The sequence below is a fragment of the Nerophis ophidion genome, linkage group LG21 (genome assembly GCF_033978795.1).
Source record: "Nerophis ophidion isolate RoL-2023_Sa linkage group LG21, RoL_Noph_v1.0, whole genome shotgun sequence".
Lineage (NCBI taxonomy): Eukaryota > Metazoa > Chordata > Actinopteri > Syngnathiformes > Syngnathidae > Nerophis > Nerophis ophidion.
Genome location: NC_084631.1, coordinates 22,150,343 through 22,170,725, shown reverse-complemented (window position 1 = coordinate 22,170,725; position 20,383 = coordinate 22,150,343). Strand labels below are relative to the sequence as shown.

At 39.5% G+C, this 20,383-nt stretch overlaps 1 protein-coding gene across 2 annotated transcripts; it reads left to right on the top strand.

Annotated features, from left to right (window-relative positions):
• Window positions 1-1,298: 1,298 nt before the first annotated feature.
• clk2a (CDC-like kinase 2a) lies at window positions 1,299-18,887 on the top strand. 2 transcript variants are annotated; one of them, XM_061882157.1, is made up of 13 exons: window positions 1,299-1,629; window positions 4,523-4,728; window positions 6,264-6,543; window positions 7,542-7,632; window positions 8,410-8,476; window positions 9,124-9,240; window positions 10,960-11,126; window positions 11,267-11,361; window positions 14,971-15,100; window positions 15,172-15,254; window positions 17,350-17,429; window positions 17,526-17,616; window positions 17,684-18,887. In XM_061882157.1, the coding sequence occupies exons 2-13, from the start codon at window positions 4,523-4,525 to the stop codon at window positions 17,870-17,872; spliced, it is 1,596 nt and encodes a 531-aa protein (XP_061738141.1). In that variant the 5' UTR covers window positions 1,299-1,629; the 3' UTR covers window positions 17,873-18,887. The 2 variants fall into 2 exon arrangements, with proteins under 2 accessions (XP_061738141.1, XP_061738142.1); XM_061882158.1 differs by lacking the exons at window positions 1,299-1,629; window positions 4,523-4,728; window positions 7,542-7,632 and having other exon boundaries at window positions 6,397-6,543.
• Window positions 18,888-20,383: the final 1,496 nt, after the last annotated feature.

Genomic DNA, 20,383 nt, shown 5'->3' with positions numbered 1-20,383 from the left:
CAGTTGTGTCCGTATTTTATTCCTAGGGGGCGCTAGAGCGCAATTTCATTACGTCACAATTTTCGCCAGTCCTGATGTGTGCATCCAGTTTGGTGAGCTTTGAAGCATTTTAAGGGGGTCAAATTACAGCTCAAAAAGACAAAAACGTCACTGGCCTTCTCTACCAACTTGTCCAGTCTGTATGCGTCCCTCACTCTCAGCCCGCTGCCCCAGCAAGCCACGGCATACAAGAAAGGGCTCGCCACCACCGACTCGTAGAACATCTTCAACATCTTTGTACAGACGAAGAATCCTAGCCTCCTGAGGAATTAATAATAATAATAAAGTTCACGAGTGAGGGAAGAGTGGATCGTGAGATCGACAGGCGGATTGGTGCGGCGTCTTCAGTAATGCGGACGTTGTACCGATCCGTTGTGGTGAAGAAGGAGCTGAGCCGGAAGGCAAAGCTCTCAATTTACCGGTCGATCTACGTTCCCATCCTCACCTATGGTCATGAGCTTTGGGTCATGACCGAAAGGATAAGATCACGGGTACAAGCGGCCGAAATGAGTTTCCTCCGCCGTGTGGCGGGGCTCTCCCTTAGAGATAGGGTGAGAAGCTCTGCCATCCGGGAGGGACTCAAAGTAAAGCCGCTGCTCCTTCACATCGAGAGGAGCCAGGTGAGGTGGTTCGGGCATCTGGTCAGGATGCCACCCGAACGCCTCCCTAGGGAGGTGTTTAGGGCACGTCCAACCGGTAGGAAGCCACGGGGAAGACCCAGGACACGTTGGGAAGACTATGTCTCCCGGCTGGCCTGGGAACGCCTCGGGATTCCCCGGGAAGAGCTAGACGAAGTGGCTGGAGAGAGGGAAGTCTGGGTTTCCCTGCTTAGGCTGTTTCCCCCGCGACCCGACCTCGGACAAGCGGAAGATGATGGATGGATGGATGGAATAAAGAATAAAACCTTAGAAATACAATAGGGTCCTCTGTCCCAATGGGACATTTGGTCGCTAATAATAATACTGAATAATGACAAATTTAAAATTTTGTTTTTACCAAAACCCTTTGGGGTCCCCAGGATCAAGCCTGAGTGGAGGCCTAAATGTATATTTTTTTATACATACAGTACATCCATCCATCCATTTCCTACCGCTTATTCCCTTTTGGGGTCGTTAGATAGTTTTTTTTTTTAAATAAATGGCCCCCGCTAGCTTTGATTTTTCAGTGTGGAAAAAGTTTGAACACCCCTGGTTTACTGTTTCTGGATAGCTGTAATAATAGACTAGGCCTAAAGGGGGCAGCAACACCCGGGTATCGGCTGTCGTGCTCGTTACCTACACCCCAAAGAAGACGTCAAAATTACCCCATCTTGTTGAAGTCTCGTCAGAATTTGAGAAAAAGAATTCCCGAAGCTAAGGTGGAGCCCGAAGTGCTTTTATTTATAGTCGGTTGGAGATGACATATTTACGCATTATGTAATGCAGCATTTTCGCCACTAGTTTCAACCAGAACTAACTGGGCACGGAACGTGACTCCTGGCTCGCTTGCACCGGAGCTTGGAGGAACCAAAAGGACAATATACATGTAAACTAAACCGCTACCACCACGGACTTCTTGTGGGACAAACGTACGGGGCTCGCTGCTAAAACGGTGGGTATTAAACTCTTATTGTGAATATAATGTGAAGAGAAACGAGCCACATTCGATCACAGTGCTTAGCACGGCAGCTAAAAGCTAGATCTTAGCCGAGCTGGAATAAGATGGCGGTCAAATTATTTACATCAGCTAAAGAGGCTATCTTATTTAGCTAATTTAGCGCCACGATTAATGGCGATTTTTTTTCAGCCGTAGTGTTTAAAATGCGTATTATGCAATGAACGTTTGTAGAAATGCACGTATCGATTTTTGAATTTGATCGTGTGCTTATGTTCTTAAGCATATATGACCATCCATCCAATACTACCGCTTGTTCCCTTTGGGGTCGCTGGTGCCTTTCTAAGCTACAACCGGGCGGAAGGCGGCGTACACCCTGGACAAGTTGCCACATCATCGCAGGGCCAACACAAAAAGACAACATTCACACACTAGGGCCAATTTAGTGTTTCCAATCAACCTATGCCCAGGTGCATGTCTTTGGAAGTGGGAGGAAGCCGGAGTACCCTAGGGGATTCCACGCATTTACCGGGAGAACATGCAAACTCCACACAGAAAGATCCCGAGCCTGGGATTGAACCCTGATTGCCGTATTTCCTTGACTAGCCGCCGGGGCGCTAATTATTTTAAATCCTCTTCTCACTCCTGCGCTTAATCAAGGCATGCGGTAAAAGTAAGAAGGCGCTAATAATTTGAAAACCTCTTCTCACCCCTGCACTTTCCAATCAATGGCATACAGTAAAAATTAAATTTCGATAAAAACAATTAATAAAACATTTTTCTGTGGCCGCGGCCCAGTGGTTGGGGACCACTGCTCTACAATATGTCATCGCGCCCACCTTTACACCATGCTATCTGCGTGTTGGCCGGACGTATGCATTTCGCTGTTTTTCATACGAGATTGCAATGCATACTTGCTCAACAGCCATACCTTTTACACTAATGGTTGTGATATAAACAACTTTAACACTCTTACTAATATGCGCCACACTCTGTGAACCCACACCAAACACGTTTCTGGAGAACATCGGCTCTGTAACACATTATAAACGCAACATAAGAATTACCCAGAATGCCATGCATCCATAATCTTAGCTATAGTATACACGCGCCCCCAACCCCGCCCACCTCAACCAATGCAAGGAGAGGGGGGGCGGGGTTTGTATAGCCAAGAGTCGTAGATGCATGGCATTCTGGGTAAGTGTTATGTTGCATTTATAATGTGTTACAGAGTCGATGTTCTCCCGATAAGTGTTTGTCATTCTTGTTTGGTGTGGGTTCACAGAGTGTGGCCCATATTAGTAAGCGTGTTAAAGTTGTTTTATATCACAACCATCAGTGTGATCTGTATGGCTGTGGAACAAGACCCATGGTTTACACATAGTAAATGCAAAAAAAACTCCTCCGCCATTTTGAATAAGACGACAGGGGAAGCGTCACTCGTGACGTCACGAATTTGACCCGGCTGTTAAAGTAAGCATGCGCTAATAAATTTGGGGAGCGAGTTTGACCCGGCAATAATTCAAGGCAGGCGCATATTAAAGGAAATGCGGTACTCAGGACCTTTGTATTGTGAGGCAGACGCACTAACCCCTCTTCCACCGTGAAACCCGGCAAATGTTATTCCCTGTTCATAATATTCCTAATATTGTCTATGTGTTGATTCTTACCACGAGTTTTGGGAGCCGAAATAAACTGCAGTGCGCTTAAAGTTGGTTATATGCTTTCCAAGTCGTTCGTGCCATCACATTATGTTCAACCTACACTATATTGTCAAAAGTATTTGGCCACCTGCCTTGACTCACATATGAACTTGAAGTGGCATCCCATAGAGTTCAATATGTCGGTCCAGCGTCAACTCTTCTGGGAAGGCTGTCCACAAGGTTGCGGAGTGTGTTTATAGGAATTTTCCACCATTCTTCCAAAAGCGCATTGGCGAGGTCACACACTGATGTTGGTCGAGAAGGCCTGGCTCTCAGTCTCCGTTTTAATTCATCCCAAAGGTGTTCCATCGGGTTCAGGTCAGGACTCTGTGCAGGCCAGTCAAGTTTATCCACACCAGACTCTGTCATCCATGTCTTTATGGACCTTGCTTTGTGCACTGGTGTACAGTCATGTTGGAAGAGGAAGGGGCCCCCTCATAACTGTTCTCACATGGTTGGGAGCATGGATTTGTCCAAAATGTTTGGGTATCCTGGAGTATTCAAATTTCCTTTCACTGGAACTAAGGAGCCAAGCCCAACTCATAAAAAACAAACCCACACCATAATTCCTCCTCCTCCAAATTACACACTCCTACCACTTCGTTGCTAAGTTGCTGTTGTTCCAAAAGTGTTCAATTTTCGTATAATAAAGCCGACAGTTGACTTCGGAATATTTAGGAGCGAGGAAATTTCACAACTGGATTTTGTTGCACAGGTGGCATTCTGTGACAGTTCCACACTGGAAATCACTGAGCTCCTGAGAGCAGCCCATTCTTTCAGAAATGTTTGTAGAAACAGCCTCCATGCTTAAGTGCTTGATTTTATACACCTCTGGCCAGGTCTAGTGACTAGGACACCTGATTCTGATCATTTGGATGGATGGCCAAATACTTTTGGCAATATAGTGTATTAAGGCTTGCTAAATACACCTCATTTAACTTGGGGAACACATTTTCAGTTAACAATATAAAATATAAAAACAATATAAAAAAAGTCACATTTTGAACGTACTATTACGGCTTGATTTTTCTTTACTGCAAATTTCCAAGTGTTACGCTCCAATTAACATGACTTTCCAATAACTATTTCATTGTTTGGATTTGTTTTAGCTTGCTCAAGGTGTCAAGCAGAGCATTGCAAGTTATTGTTAACAGTGATACTTGACTGACCACAAGTTTTTTTTCTAGATGCCTTACACAAGGCGGTACACATCCTCAGACAGAGAGAGCCGCAGCAGCTACCATGATCGTTACAGAGAAAAAGATCGAGATAGAGGACGAAGACACAGACACAGAAGATCACCCACATATTCTTCGAGCAGTGACAGAGACCGAGATCGAGACCGGCGTGGACAGGCTCAGAGACAAGATACAAGTTTTGTACGCTCAAGGAGGTATGTTTCCATGTGTACCCTAATGTGGATTGATTGATTGAAACTTTTATTAGTAGATTACACAGTACAGTACATATTCCGTACAATTGACCACTAAATGGTAACACCCGAATAAGTTTTCAAGTTGCTTAAGTCATATTCCGTACAATTGACCACTAAATGGTAACACCCAAATAAGTTTTCAAGTTGTTTAAGTCAGGGTCCACGTTAATTCATGATAATATTTGAAACATTTGGGATGGTCTGAAATAACCTGCTTGGAGCTTACAGGGTTAGACCCGGAAAAAAAATCAAATGTTAACAATAACAACAACAGATGACACAATAATTTATGTGATAGCCGACACCCCTCAACAGACTTCAGAGATATCAAACAGATAGCTTGCTGAAATATCAACATGGCTTCAAAATAACTGTTTAACCCTAAATTATAACAAAACAGTATCAATTTGTTTCTTCCTTGAAGAAAAAATCATTAAATGAAATTCAGGTCAACATTAGACAAAATAAAATGGAGCAGGTAAAGGAATTTAAATATGTGGGTGTTATTTTAGACCTCACACTAAAATTTGATGGCCATATTATAAAAATGACTAAGACCATAAAAATAAATGTAAACTGTTTCAGGCTTATTAGACCGTGCTGTTCAAGCTGCACGAGTTTACATGCATGCAATGATTTTATCCCATATGTCTCATTGTGCCATGGTCTGCGGACAGGCCGCGAAATGTTTAGTGAAGCCTAAGTTGTCGTTATATAAACAAACACTAAAGACATTTGATCAAAAAACAATGAAGCATCATCACTGCTATATCACTCAAAAATATAACATGAAACTTTTGATAATTTTATAAATCTCTCATTTTTAAAAGCTATTTTTTAAGTGGATTAGCCCCAGATGTGATGTGTCAAGAACTACAAAGATACAGTAGTGAAGGTGTGCAGACTCGAGCTGCAGTTAGTGGGAGCTGTAGAGTGAAAAGGTGCCGGACGACTCTGGGTCAGTCTGCGTTCTCAGTGAAGGCCTCACATCTGTGGAACGCTTTGCCACTGGAGTTAAAGTCACCGTCATACATTAAACTTTTCTCCACAAAACATAAAAAGTGGCTTAAAGAATATCAGAATTGTGAGCACTATAACTGGATGTAGTGTGGACAAATGGGGCCACTTATTTTCAATTTGTTATTTTTGTTCTTGTCCTAATCTGTATGTGTTTTACACTTTCCTCAACATTAAAAAAAAAAAAAAAGGGTCGCAATATAGCCTGTGGCTAGGAGTCTTATGTACTTTGACATCGGTTACCTGTGGGTAGCAATGTTTAATTGTACTGTCCCTGTCAAATAAATAAATAAACAAAAGAAGATTGATGATAAGCCCACAGTCCTAATCTTTAAAACATATATAGGCACCAATTTTGCAGACAGAAGTACCATTTTTTATTTTATTGTTGAAGTGTCCAGTTTTCTGAAATGCAGCGTAGTTGTGGGCAATTTCTCACAAAACTTCAGAGTATTCCTATCTATCTGCCGATACAGTCGGAGCTTTGACAATCGCTCAACAGAGCGCCGGCCATTTGATCGAAGATACTACGAGGGATACAGAAGATTGGATCAGAGCCGAGATCGTGACAGAGACAGGGAGCCACGTGGAACAGCAGAATGTTACTTTCCACGAGACTTCTCCCCAAGCATGTATGACTACCGACGCAGCCGAGAAAGAGATCGGGAGCGAGATGAGTCATACCGACGAAAGGGCAGCAGGCGTAAGCACAAACGAAGGCGGCGTAGAACCAGGTCCTATAGCCCATCCTCCTCGGTGAGTACAGCCAGACCTGAGATGGTCTTTTAACTCTCCTCATCCTCTTTTTTTCTATCTCTTCTACCTTGCGCTCAGCTCTCTCTGCCTCTATCCCTCTCTAACAATTTCTTTTTCACAGCCCCAGGATTTGGTAAGTAGTGCAATCTTTCTGATTTTGGAAATTTTTTCTTGATATAGGCGGCTTTTGCTTACACTGTCATTTTTGGAGAACATTTTCATTTTTATGCAAACAGCCATTATTCCGTTATTGATAACCAATCTCAAAAGGATTTTCACCAAATACACTTTTTGAACAGCAACGACAACAAACATATGCCATTTGTCATCTTTCCTTTTTGGGTCGATCTGATTTTTGTCGTTGTAGTCGCACCTATTATAAACTAAAGAATGCAATGCCCCGTAAATGCAGTAAAGTGAAGATGTTCCACCAAATATTTTACAAAAGGTTTGATTATAATTAATTAATATTTCTGATTGAAGATGTAGACATTAAGATATCTTCATAGTTATTAAATTGCAACTTTGACTACATTTTTATTCAAAAATATAGATTGCAAATAAGCAGGTTGTAACTATTTCCTGCTTGCTAACATTTGGTCTACTCCTTAACTTCCAAGTGAAGCTACTAAGGTCTGATTTGGTTGTATTACTGTTGTCTTTTTTTGGTCTTTGCGTTGAATGAATGGATGGATGTGCCAGTTGCTCCTTGTTTTATAAGCAGCTGTGGTTTAAAGGTGGGGGGGAAGCAGAGGACAACATGTGATCTTTGACTTGTTCCCTTGCACTATATCCCTATCGTTATATATTTCCTTCACGTGGTGTCATGCGTGAATCGCTCCATGACCACCAAACCCACCACCACCACCAACTCCATCAACACCACCCTCCTCCTCCCTCCTCGTCTGCCTGTGCCGCCTGACGCCATGGCTGCCTCTGAATACCCCCTGTTTTGGTTGTGTCGTGACCTGCTGATGGCGGTTTGGGTGTGAAAACAGCGGAGCAACAGCCGGACGCGGGCACTGAGTGTGAGGGACGACGAGGAAGGGCACCTGATCTGTCGGAGTGGGGACGTCCTGCAAGAGAGATGTACTCATTGCCACTACTCTATCGTAACCCTTCTCTATATGAGTATTAAAGCATAGAGCATTTAAATGGGAGTGCCTGATGATGATGCCTTACTAGAATGCTCTTCGCTCTAGATGAATTAGCAGGGTGGATTGCAAGAACAAGGAAGTTTCTGTGAGGGACGTTAGATATCTTCTGACATTTTTCTTTTTTTTTTCTCTTTAATAGGAAATTAAGCTGTGGAGCATTTTCTATGTTTCACAGGTTACCTTTCAAAAAATAGAATCAATCTTACATGCATTTGTTTCTCTGTCGCATTGTAAAAGCAAGCTAATTTTAATTTTTAGGTATTTTTATAGAAATGTAATCAAACGTTTGTTCACAATATATATATATATATTTTTTTTTTTAGACATTTACGACCAGCTTATACATATATTAATACACACGTTTTTTCATATATTTAATGTTAAAACACTGCTGTAATGTAAAGTGCTTTATTTTTTGGGAGGGGGGGTTGTGCCGACTTTTCAATGCCTGCAAATTGGTCTTTTGAGAAAGTAGCACTTTACACCCCCCTCCCATTTTTCCTTCATTTATCACATAGTGTTATGCATTAGGTTACCATAGATTACCATTTGTGTTTTAAGCCTGCCAGGTTGAATAGGCAGCCCTTTGAAAATAGGACAGAAGCTAGGATGATTTTGTTCTCTGAAATTTGAGTGAATAATTCTCCTGTTCTCTTTCCACTCCCCACTGTCGTTCCCTTTTCCCTTTTCTCTTTGTGTCATGCTGCAGATGAGATTGTCAGCACTTTGGGGGAAGGCACCTTTGGGAGGGTGATGCAGTGTATAGACCATCGCAGGTGTGTGTCAGTTGAAAATGTGCAATAACACATATTATTTGCTTCAAACATTCAGGTTATTTGTTTTGCCAAATGGTATTTTTTTCCATTAAGTTAATCTGTATTCTTGGCCTTTTAGTTTAACAACCTTTTAAAAAGGGCGAACTGTTGTATAAAAAAAGAAGCTTACATATCCACACGATTGGAGTTTAAACAATACGTCAGTCTGTCACATTTACTGACTGTCACAGGCATTTTGTCAAATCTTGAAAAAGCAACCACAGCTGACAAATTATAACACCTATTTTTATCAATATAGAGATCTACAACGACGTGTACATTATCCTTAAAATCAGCACACATTTCGACACAGCCCAGAAAGCATCATGAAAGTCTTTTTTTATTGGCCTGTGTGTGGTGCTGTAGGTGCAGACATGTTGACTTAATTTGCCGTCTCCATCGCAGAGCCTTCCGATGGGACAATTGCGCACACGTACATGGCGATTTGGATGCTCAAATGATATACTGTATTGTGCAGCCCTACTTTAGAAAAAAACATTCACTGGTATAAGGATGTTTGCCGGGAATCATCTAACATTGTGTTTTACATAAAATAGGTTTGGCGTTTCTGTTAACTGTTTTACTTTCATTGCAACATTTTTTTAAAGGGGTGGGACCAACGTTGCCCTGAAAATTATCAAGAATGTGGAGAAGTACAAAGAAGCAGCCCGCCTTGAGATCAACGTACTTGAAAAGATCAACGAGAAGGATCCTGACAACAAATTGTAAGTTGCGGCAATTGAAGAAACATTGTGTTTTAGTAATGATGTAATAATACAATAATTGTGAGTATAGCATACAGCGGAATTTGTTTAAGTAGTTAAGAGTTGGACGCCTGTGTTCTTTTTATTGCCCCAAAAAATTCCTGCGTAAGTTGACATTACACTAGTTATATGTGATTCACCAAAATTAATTATCACGGACTGTTTAATACTTTCACACAGGAACACAAACACCATGGTATTTGGAAAAAACAAGATACATTATGAACAATAACCATTATTTAGCTGTTTGTATTAGTTACTTTTTTTGGATACACATTCAGTTTCAACACACACTCTGCAGCTCACCATCACTCACCATCAGGGTGTGTTGACTAACCCCTATTATTAAGCCAACCCCCTTTGCCCATGTCCTGTCAGGGAATGTAACACACTGTTAGAAAAATTAGAATGTATCAGTATACTCATTGTTTTAATAAGCAATAATACATGTATTATTATAGTTTTAAGAAATATTATTAACTGTCTAGGTTAATCATTATTTAATCAATCGCGATCAGTGTCTTCTAGTCACAAGTTGGTGGAAAGTAGGGCTGTAATGATTAACGCTTTTAGTAATAAATCGTTTTAAATTTATATTATCCTAAAAGCACGTTTAATAACCGCACTTCGATAAACTCACAAACCCTTGAAGATGCTCATTTACTGGAAAAGCAAGCTAGCATGCTAATAATGGCTGGCTATATTAAATGCTAACATGAATACAAGAGACATTAATGTCTTTCCCCATTAAGAAACAACATACTTCAATAAACGCATTACTGTCTGAGCAATTGACATATATTTAATTTTGCTCATTGAACTTACCAGTGGTGCTCTTTTAACACAGAGTGATGGATCTCTACAGAGGGACTATGACACAGAGGTGTCGACAACTGGAAGCGACACATAAACCGTTAATCATTTTGAAAATACTCTAAAAACCTTTACAAATTAAAATAAAATAGGAAAACCCTATTTATCCACAGCTCTTTTGAAGCCAGAACAATATTTAATGTTTATTCTACCAAGAGAGTAGTGTGTTTATTTTATTTTATGAATTAATTAAAATATTTGTGTGTGTACTTTTTGTGCACATTCAACAATAATGCGATAATGATAACCCTGATAATTTTGCTCAATATAACTGAGATATGAAATGTTCATTTTGTTTCATTCCTAATAAATACTTTTTGATCACATTCAACAATGTCATGATAATAATAATTAATAACCGTGGTATTTTGGTCACAATAACCGTGATATGAAATGTTTATTGTTACCATTGTGAAACTGACTTGTCTGGGGGCCAATGTTTTGGCACAGCCACACGTTTTTATTATTTAATCCTAAACGTATTAATACATGTAGAATACAACGTGGGTTACAACAGCGTCGACATACAACTTCCTCATGTCTTTGGCAAAGAAACAAGTAAATGTGCAAGCGATGGCTACTTTGTTTACATCGACATAAACAGGTTCCACTCCAACACTAGAAAGTGTCTGAACTTCACAACCTGGACTCGCTAATCTTTAACTTGTTGTAAATAACCTGGCAATAAATAATTCATATTTAACTCAGACTAAATATTATATTTTTGACATTTCTTTCAGATTTTTTTTTTGTTTCAACAAGGTTGTCATCACTGTTGAAAGTTATTTCATCTTCTTTATCTTGCAGCCTGTGTGTGCAGATGTTTGACTGGTTTGACTACCATGGTCACATGTGTCTCTCCTTTGAGCTGCTAGCTCTCAGCACCTTCGATTTCCTCAAAGAAAACAACTACCTGCCCTACTCCATCGGTCAGGTCCGACACATGGCCTACCAAATCTGTCTTGCTGTGAAGTGTAAGTTGCTTACTTTCCTCGCACAGAATCAGAGTCAAAGGCCAAACGTTCGGGAGCCACTGCTTATAGTGGACAGCAAAAACAATCATTGACAAATGTGACATGCTTCAACATTTTTTGTTTCTTTTCCCCTGCTGTAGTTATGCATGACAATAAGCTGACACACACCGACCTAAAGCCTGAGAACATCCTGTTTGTCAACTCGGATTTCACTATGTTTTACAACGTTGAAAAGGTAAGAGAAGGCATGCAGAAATATGATGTATGTCGTAATAGTTAGGTGGGCGGGGTTGCCAAGAGTCATGGTTGCATTCGAATTCTGGGTAGTTCTTATGTTGCGTTTATAATGTGTTACAGTGCCAATGTTCTCCAGAAATGTGTTTGGTGTGGGTTCACAGAGTGTGGCGCATATTAGTAAGAGTGTTAAAGTTGTTTATATCACAACCATCAGTGTAAAAGGTATGGCTGTTGAGCAAGTATGCATTGCAATCTCGTATGAGAAGCAGCGATATGCATGCATCCGACCGGCACGCAAATAGCATGGTGTAAAGGTGGGCGCGATGACATGTTGTAGAGCAGTGGTCCTAAACCACCGAGCCGCAGAATAATTTTTTTATAAATTTTTTATACCACACTCAATTTTTTACTGCATGCCATTAGTAAGCGCAGGGGTGAGAAGAGGTTTTAAAATTATTAGCACCCCGGCGGCTAGTCAAGGAAATACGGTATTTTACTGGCTGCAAAATTAGCGAAGGAAGTAGGCATGTCAGAGTTAACATACTAATTTAACCCTAATGGGTCAGTCCATGCTTTCGGGTGGTTTGGGATTTGAACTTGGGCTTCCTGCATGACTGTCAATCATGCTCGTCATTACACTGTTCAACCAGTTTCAGCTTTGTTTAAAAATTACATGTGTACGCTCAAAATGAATTGCTGCAACAGGACTACCTTTTTGGATAATTTTCGGGATGAATCAGAGTTTTTTTTCTTCACAATAAAATATATTACATGATTGTATTGAAAATGTACTTACAAACAAGCTTGCTTAACGGAAAATAACTTTAAAACCATGATTGATACGTGGAACAAATCAGGAGCTGAATCATTGCTCCTGAAAGTGACAAGTCAGACAACAAGAGATGTCTGCGTCGGTGTACATGTATTGTAAAGGCGCCAGATATAACACAAGCAGTGACAACACTAAATAATTTTTTGGGCACTATGAAATATTGATGTTTCCTTGTTAGGTGAAAAACTCAACTTACACCTGAAATGCTATTCCATTTAATATGTGTATAAAAAAAAATAAAAACAATTATCAATATAATATCTGAGCTGCAAAAGCGACAATGCATTAATAAATAAAGATGGCCGCCACAGCAAACTCTTAATCCATTTGCTCAAAATGAAATAGTTTACCATAATGCTTTAACATTACTACAGTTTTGTCAAAATTTTAAACTGAATCAAAGTTTTTTTACGAAAAAAAACATTTTCTGAACCTTTACTTGCAGTCAATGTCAGTTTGAGAATAGTGGGAAAAGTACCAATTATATTGTACAATATTGTGGAAAATTATGAGTAACTGAACAAACCTCAGTTGTCCTTGTTTAGAATAAGATGAACGTTCTGATGGTGGAATGGTTGAAATGGGTTGAAAAATGTTGGAAGAAAAGTCAAAATAAAAAATGGTTGAAATTAAGGAAAATTATAAATTGCTGTAAAACTGGTCATTTTAGGAAATGTTTGTTGAATGAACCCACGTGTCTTGAATGCGCTGAACATTTTAATGGAATCAATCAGATGAGCGGTGGGGCAGTGATAGGCAGACAATAAATGGCACGGAAGATTTAGAATAATAATAAATGGATACTTTGTGTAGAATAACATAGTGAGTAATCCAAACAGTGAGATGCATTAATTCACCGTTTTTGTTACATCATGTCATGCGTGACCGAACTGAGGTTGCCAGATATGCAGACGAATCCAGCTCGATCGCTTGGGCTACTTTAAGGAACTTAATCTTTCACTGCCTCTTACTTGGGGTTGAGGTGCTGGGACCATAATAGCTAAATAGACAAGCATTTTGTCAATAACAAACCTCTAACAAACATATTTTACACAGAAATTACGCTATTTTCAGGAAGAAGTACATCACATCATGCCTGCGTACATCACAACAAATGGCAATCATATGGTTATTTTCAGTACTATCAGAAAACAAAGACTAAAATTAACTATAAACAACACTAGCAATGGTTATACTGGTTAAAATAAGTAGAGCATACTTAACAGCCTAATGTACGCCCAAAACTAAAGAGGACACCTTTTACCAAGTTATGCCTATAGGCTACTGTTTCAATCAGTTCAGATTGCCATATAACTTTGTACATCCATTCATCCATCCATCCATCCATCCATCCATTTACTACCGCTTGTCCCCCACAATATGCAAACACAAATTAGGAATTATTTTATCATGTGATTTGGCTGTTTCCATACGTTTCACATTGCCGCGACAGCCGTGATAATGTTGGAACCCATTTCCTCAGCATATCAGCATATTGAGAACAAAATAAGAACTGACACTACCCATATTCACACAGGTGTTATTTGTTCTGTCAGTTCGACTACAAATTGACATACGGGAGAAATATATGCCTATATGTTGTGTCTTTGACCGGGTTAGTATGCTAAGCATTCGTTGCACGAACATACTAGCTTTGTTAGACAAGGTCATTGACTGTATTGGTCAATATATTTTACATACAAAATTTCCATTTCCATTTGCTACAAGTAATAAGAAAACATAAGTGCCTTACTTACCTATCAAGGAGAAAATTAGCAAGTTTGGCGTCAGATAAAAAAATATTCTCCACCTTCAATCGCTCTCATCTTTCAAAGGCATCCCCAATACAAATCCTTGTTTTGTTCCTGCCTTTTTCATGAATAAATTGAAAATCGTAACGACGCCTTTTACATTTACTAAGGTCTGACATGTTTAATAACTTTACCAGTGGCAGTAGCGAGAGGAAAATGGCGGTGCGTAACTGGCAATTTGGATGTGACACACTCACAGACGTTATAATTGGTCCAACAGTAGAGGGCGGGACTTCGAAATGAAAAAAATAACAAGAATCAAATTTTTAAATGAGCATACTCCGGCTGAACTACTGTTATCGAAAAGAACATGATTAAAAATGACTTGACATTTTAGGGCCATTTAATGATGACTTGACATGAAATTATTACATATGGCTCCTTTAAATAAGCACTAACAAGTGTGGGACATTTGTATAGAGGCAGGTGTGTCCTTTTCCAAATCATGTCCAATCAACTGAACATTTCATGGAAGATCAGTTGAAACAAGATTCATCTGAGCTCACTTTTGAGTTTTATTGCAAAGGCTGTGAACACTTATGTACATGGGATTTCTTAGTTTTTTTAAATTTTTAATACATTTGCGAAAAGCTCTACCCTTTTCAAATTGTCATAATGTGGTTTTGAGTGTAAAATTTTGAGGAAAAAAATGAAATTATGACATTTTGGAATACGGCTGCAACATAAAATGTGGAATAAGTGAAGCGCTGTGAATACTTTCCGGGTGCAATGTAAAAGCAAGCAATGAGAAGTCACATGACAACCACTAGAAAATGTCTCTATGTCACTTAGGGACTAGATGTGTTAAAGTAAAACACAAAGCGTTTTTTTGGCCAATTTTAGGACATTTCAAGTTTTTGGTGTTTAGTTATTCATGTATTATTTGTGTATGTTAGGTGTATTTTTTAAAGAATGATTGTTTGTTTAAGCAATGCACTGAAGATGAGAAATATGTTTCTGGTAGAAGCGAGAAGAGAGGACGGTTAAGAGCACAGCAGTACGCATAGTAGACTTCGGCAGTGCAACTTTTGACCACGAGCATCACAGCACGATCGTGTCCACCCGGCATTACCGTGCCCCTGAGGTCATATTGGGTAAGCATGAAATCAGCGGTATTATTTCTTGGACACTTTATATATCTGTTCTCTTCATGTTGCATACTCAGAAATGGGCTGGGGCCATCCATGTGACGTGTGGAGCATTGGCTGCATCCTATTTGAATACTACCTGGGCTTCACCTTGTTTCAGGTACACTGTCATTAATGCCTTTACGTTTTAATATCTTCATACAACAAACTGGAAGGTCATCTCTTGCAAGATGTTAAATGTCCCAGGTGGACTGTGGATGTTAAAATGTGTAAGAATTAGCTTAGGTTTTAGATCTTCCAGTAACTACTTTCAAAAAAGTTCACAAGAACATTTTTATCACAGTCCATATTAAGTTTTCACAACATAAATGATATAGATTTGGGCGACAATAGAGCTTTTAATACAATTGTTATATTATGGTAATGCATGTTGATTCTAGCTGTGTCCTGCTAATTTGACGGCGACAAGCAAATGAAAGCGTCCTCAATGCACTGTAGCCCTCTATTCGCACTAGCGATTAATGTCTCTCCATAATGCAAAGCTGCTTCTAAGTTAGCAGCCGTTGTTTTCATGGCAACAAATTGACAACCTTTCTTGCAATTATCATCCCTGGAGGATGAGGAATAGGTAAACACTTACACACCATTGAAGGATGTGTTTACCAGAAGCTAGAGTTTGTGAATGTAAAAAAAAAAGGTGGGCAGATTGATACAAATATCAACAGTAACGGTACCAAACCAAGTATAGTACCAGTACAGGTCGACATTACAGTCATTAAATCTATATTTGTGGTTTTTGAAACATATTTTGTCGTTTTTGTTATTGCTTACAAACTAAGGAAATAAGTCCCTGGACAAAGAAGGACACAACTCTTAGGATTTAATTAAGAGCCAAGAGTAGTTTTTGTTTAAGTTATTTTGCTCTAATGACTTTATTTTGATAAGAAAATGTTTAATGTAAATAAAGGGAATGAGGAAATAATTTGAATATTGAATTGATATAGTTACACCGTCATCCTTTTGTTTTTGTAAGATGAATGTGGTAAAAAAAATGAAGTCATTCAATGATCTTAAAAATGTTAAACATCACTATCAGCGTTGATATGACAAATACCAAGTTGGTATTGGAACGATAACTAAATTTGTAGTATCGCCCAAAACTAATGTGAAGTATCCAAACAACATAAGTTATTGATACATTTTAACATATGTTCAAATATACTAGCTAACTGGCTGTTTACAACAGAAATTAACCAGCTACTATCTGACTTGGCAAGTATATTAATTAAAGTTTTGAGAAAATGGTAACACCGAAAATTATACAATATGTTTAGCGCGTTCGTCAGCAGCCAAATTCAGAAACTTTGGAACTCGTTTTGAAATGGTTCTATATGTCAGGAGGCTTGAATAGGTATTGCAATATAGATTTTAGGCCATACTGCCCATCTCTACTGTCTAGTTACACAGCGTGTTGCACTTTGTTTTCGTGTTCAGCAAACTTCAAAATATAAGCATGGCAGTATTAACATGGATTCTACCACAGCAACCAACAAAGTATATTCTTTATTCGTATTATTTTTAAATTAACCAAAGTTGGAAAGAAAGATCTGTGTATTTTGATCATTTTATTTTCATTGAATTAGTTAAATTGGTATGTCAGAAGAATCAAATTTAAAATATGTACAAAGTGAAGAAAGTTATGTCAACAAACTGTAGGTTCAGAAATACGTTCTCACCCCTTATCGTTCTGCAAAAGTCCCAAATGAATGTGCACGCAATGACTACCGTGTTTTCCAGACTATAGAGTGCACCGGTATATAAGCCGCAAAAAACAATTTTCCATCGGACTATAAGTCGCATATATGTACGTTGTGAAATTAGTTATTTACACAGAAAGATTTCCTAAACGTTTATTTAAATACTTTCATTTTTTCCAAACGGCTGATCAAACAAAACACAAGTCATTTTCAGGGACCTGCAAGCTCTCCAATCTGCTAAACAGACTCAATAACGCCACCCTGAGGTTTTTTACAATTTACGGAGTAATTTGTGAAACTGAGATCATACCAAAAGAATGCCATTCTAAGTTATGTTACTAAAAAAAAAAAAAACTGAAGGCGAAAACACATGCCTGTATACTACAGGGGAATTGTCATCCATCAGCTGTATGAGAGTTAACAAGACGAGCGAGGAGCTCCTTTGAGTTAATTTATAAAGTATATTCATTTAATATAAAGTATTTGTGTTTCTGTCAGACGCATGACAACAGGGAGCATTTGTCTATGATGGAGAGAATCCTTGGACCTGTGCCATCTAGAATGATCCGTAAGACAAGGCAAGACTCGCACGCAAACATGCTCCTGAGCGATTACAAACATGTGCAGACTTATTAATAGGTTCGTCTAAATCTATCCTTCTCGTCTTCTCTCAGAAAGCAGAAGTATTTCTACCGGGGCCGTCTGGACTGGGACGAGGGCTCCTCAGCTGGCAAATATGTGCGGGAAAACTGCAAACCTCTGAGGGTGAGAACAGTGTAAAATAACAGGGAGTGAACAAAGACTTATGTTTTTCTATGTATTTGACATCCAGCGATACTTGCTGTCGGAGGCGGAGGAGCACCATCAGTTGTTTGACATCATCGAAAGCATGTTGGAGTACGAGCCCTCCAAGAGGCTGGGGCTGGCTGACTCTATCAAGCACCCTTTTTTTGACTGCGGGGCGGCTTGTGAGGCAACAGGCAGCAAGAGCTGGGAGGGGAACCGGGACATCAGCCGGTGATCCGCAGCACCCCGTCCCAAGACTGGTACAGAATATTTTTTATACATGTTGCAATAGTGTCTGTTGATCATCATGAAAGCCAGGGGAACCTTCCGAGTGTCCACTTCTACAGCCAAGAGAGCTCTTAAGACCGGAGGAGGCCAACTGCAGTGTGTTGAACGGACCCTTTATGTACCCAAAGTAGCCCTCTATGCAGCTCTCGTCTTCCTCTGACTTCTCACCCTTACCGTCCAGCCATCAGCATCACGTGGGATAAATATATTTGCCGCGCACCATGTAAGTCTGTTTTTGAGAAGAACATAACTGATGAACGAAAAAACGTACATGCAACATTTTAGCAAAGCTTCCTAAATCAATGCCATCATGCTCAAAAAAGGCAAACAAAATTCTTCTTTACATGAGAGTTTCTAAGCAAAAAATAAAAGCAGTGCAAATTGCAAGTGTCAAGAATATTTGCTTTTGTTAAAGAGCACTTGCACCAAATTGTTTTATGTGCTTTAAGCATAATGATGTGGTCTTTCGGTCTTTATTAGTCACGAATATGACGACTTACACTCCACACAACTTGTTAGTTATTACTCCACCAAGCAAGGACTGTAGTTTATTTATTTGTCTGTATGTGAATATTATTGTTTTGGTTTTCTTTTTACATTATGCTTTGCTTTCTACGTGGTGGTGTAGGAAGGGTGTTAATGTAATAATGTATTACACAATGACCTGTATCTTGGCCTTAGCTGTGGAGTTTTCTGACACTTTTAAACACAAAACTATAAATTCGCCTTTCCCAAATGTGTGATGTCATCACGGCTGCGGTTTATCCCACAAAAGCGTTCCGGGTTGCATTCAATTGAGCTGCACACAACTGTATGAAAATGTTTATTTTTGATGAGCATGTGTTTTTTTCGCCCCAGTAGGTCATTGTTATGTACATGGATATTTTTTGTATAAAATAATGCCTATAAAAGTGTATATATGTATGATGCTGTAGAAATAAAAAAAGTCCTCCTTTGAAGAAGCTTATTGTGCTGTTTTAGATGTCCATCCATTTTCTACTGCTTGTCCCGTTCGGGGTCGCAGGCGGTTGCTGCATGTCGATTATAAAATATAATCAAAATACACTTGATATTCAGTTGGCTAAGACAAACAAACCACATTCCTGGGCATATATACAGTGGGGCAAAAAAGTATTTAGTCAGCCACCGATTGTGCAAGTTCTCCCACTTAAAATGAAGACGTATGTCTAATTTTCATCAAGGGTACACTTCAACTGTGAAAGACAGAATGTGAAAAAAAAAATCCAGGAATTCACATTGTAGGAATTTTAAATAATTTATTTGTAAATTATGGTGGAAAATAAGTATTTGGCCAACCATACAAAGCGCTCACTGATGGAAGGAGGTTTTGGCTCAAAATCCCACGATACATGGCCCCATTCATTCTTAACACGGATCAATCGTCCTGTCCCCTTAGCAGAAAAACAGCCCCAAAGCATGATGTTTCCACCCCCATGCTTCACAGTAGGTATGGTGTTCTTGGGATACAACTCGGTATTCTTCTTCCTCCAAACACGACGAGTTGAGTTTATACCAAAAAGTTCTGTTTTGGTTTCATCTGATCACATGACATTCTCCCAATCCTCTGCTGTATCATCCATGTATCCATTTTGGTAGAAGAATACTGAGTTGCATCCCAAGAACACCATACCTACTGTGAAGCATGGGGGAGGAAACATCATGCTTTGGGGCTGTTTTTCTGCCAAGGGGACAGGACTATTGATCCGTGTTAAGGAACGAATGAATGGGGCCATGTATCGTGAGATTTTGAGCCAAAACCTCCTTGATTGGCAAAACTAAATTGGCCCTAGTGTGTGAATGTGAGTGTGAATGTTGTCTGTCTATCTGTGTTGGCCCTGCGATGAGGTGGCGACTTGTCCAGGGTGTACCCTGCCTTCCGCCCGATTGTAGCTGAGATAGGGGCCAGTGCCCCCCGCAACCCCGAAAGGGAATAAGCGGTAGAAAATGGATGGATGGACCTCCTTCCATCAGTGAGAGCTTTGAACGGTTGACCAAATACTTATTTTCCACCATAATGTACAAATACATTCTTTAAAATTCCAATAATGTGAATTATTGAATTTTTCACATTCTGTCTCTCACAGTTGAAGAGTAGCTATGATGAAAATTACAGACATCTGTCATCATTTTAAGTGGGAGAACTTGCACAATCATGAAGAATGGACGGTTAGAGCAAGGTAGATAGTAGCCCACTTCAACTTTTATCAACTTCCAATTTCAGTTACAATCCAAGTTAACTCACTCACACTAGTCCGCTTACTTCCTGTACAGTGTGTCCCCTTTTAAAATTCCCCCTTCCAACATGTATTATTATGCTGGGGTATTAACGTAACAATTTTCCATCCATTAATCATATTTGAACAAAATGGAGGAAAAATCAATTTCCAAGCCATCGAGCCAATCACAGTCAAGCTCGTGTGCTACCGTAGCAACTATT

Coding starts and splice junctions, on each gene's coding strand:
- clk2a (XM_061882157.1), top strand. CDS start 4,523: ATGCCTTACACAAGGCGGTACACATCCTCAGACAGAGAGAGCCGCAGC. Junction 4,729..6,263: donor AGTTTTGTACGCTCAAGGAG/GTATGTTTCCAT, acceptor CTGCCGATACAG/TCGGAGCTTTGACAATCGCT. Junction 8,477..9,123: donor CAGTGTATAGACCATCGCAG/GTGTGTGTCAGT, acceptor ATTTTTTTAAAG/GGGTGGGACCAACGTTGCCC.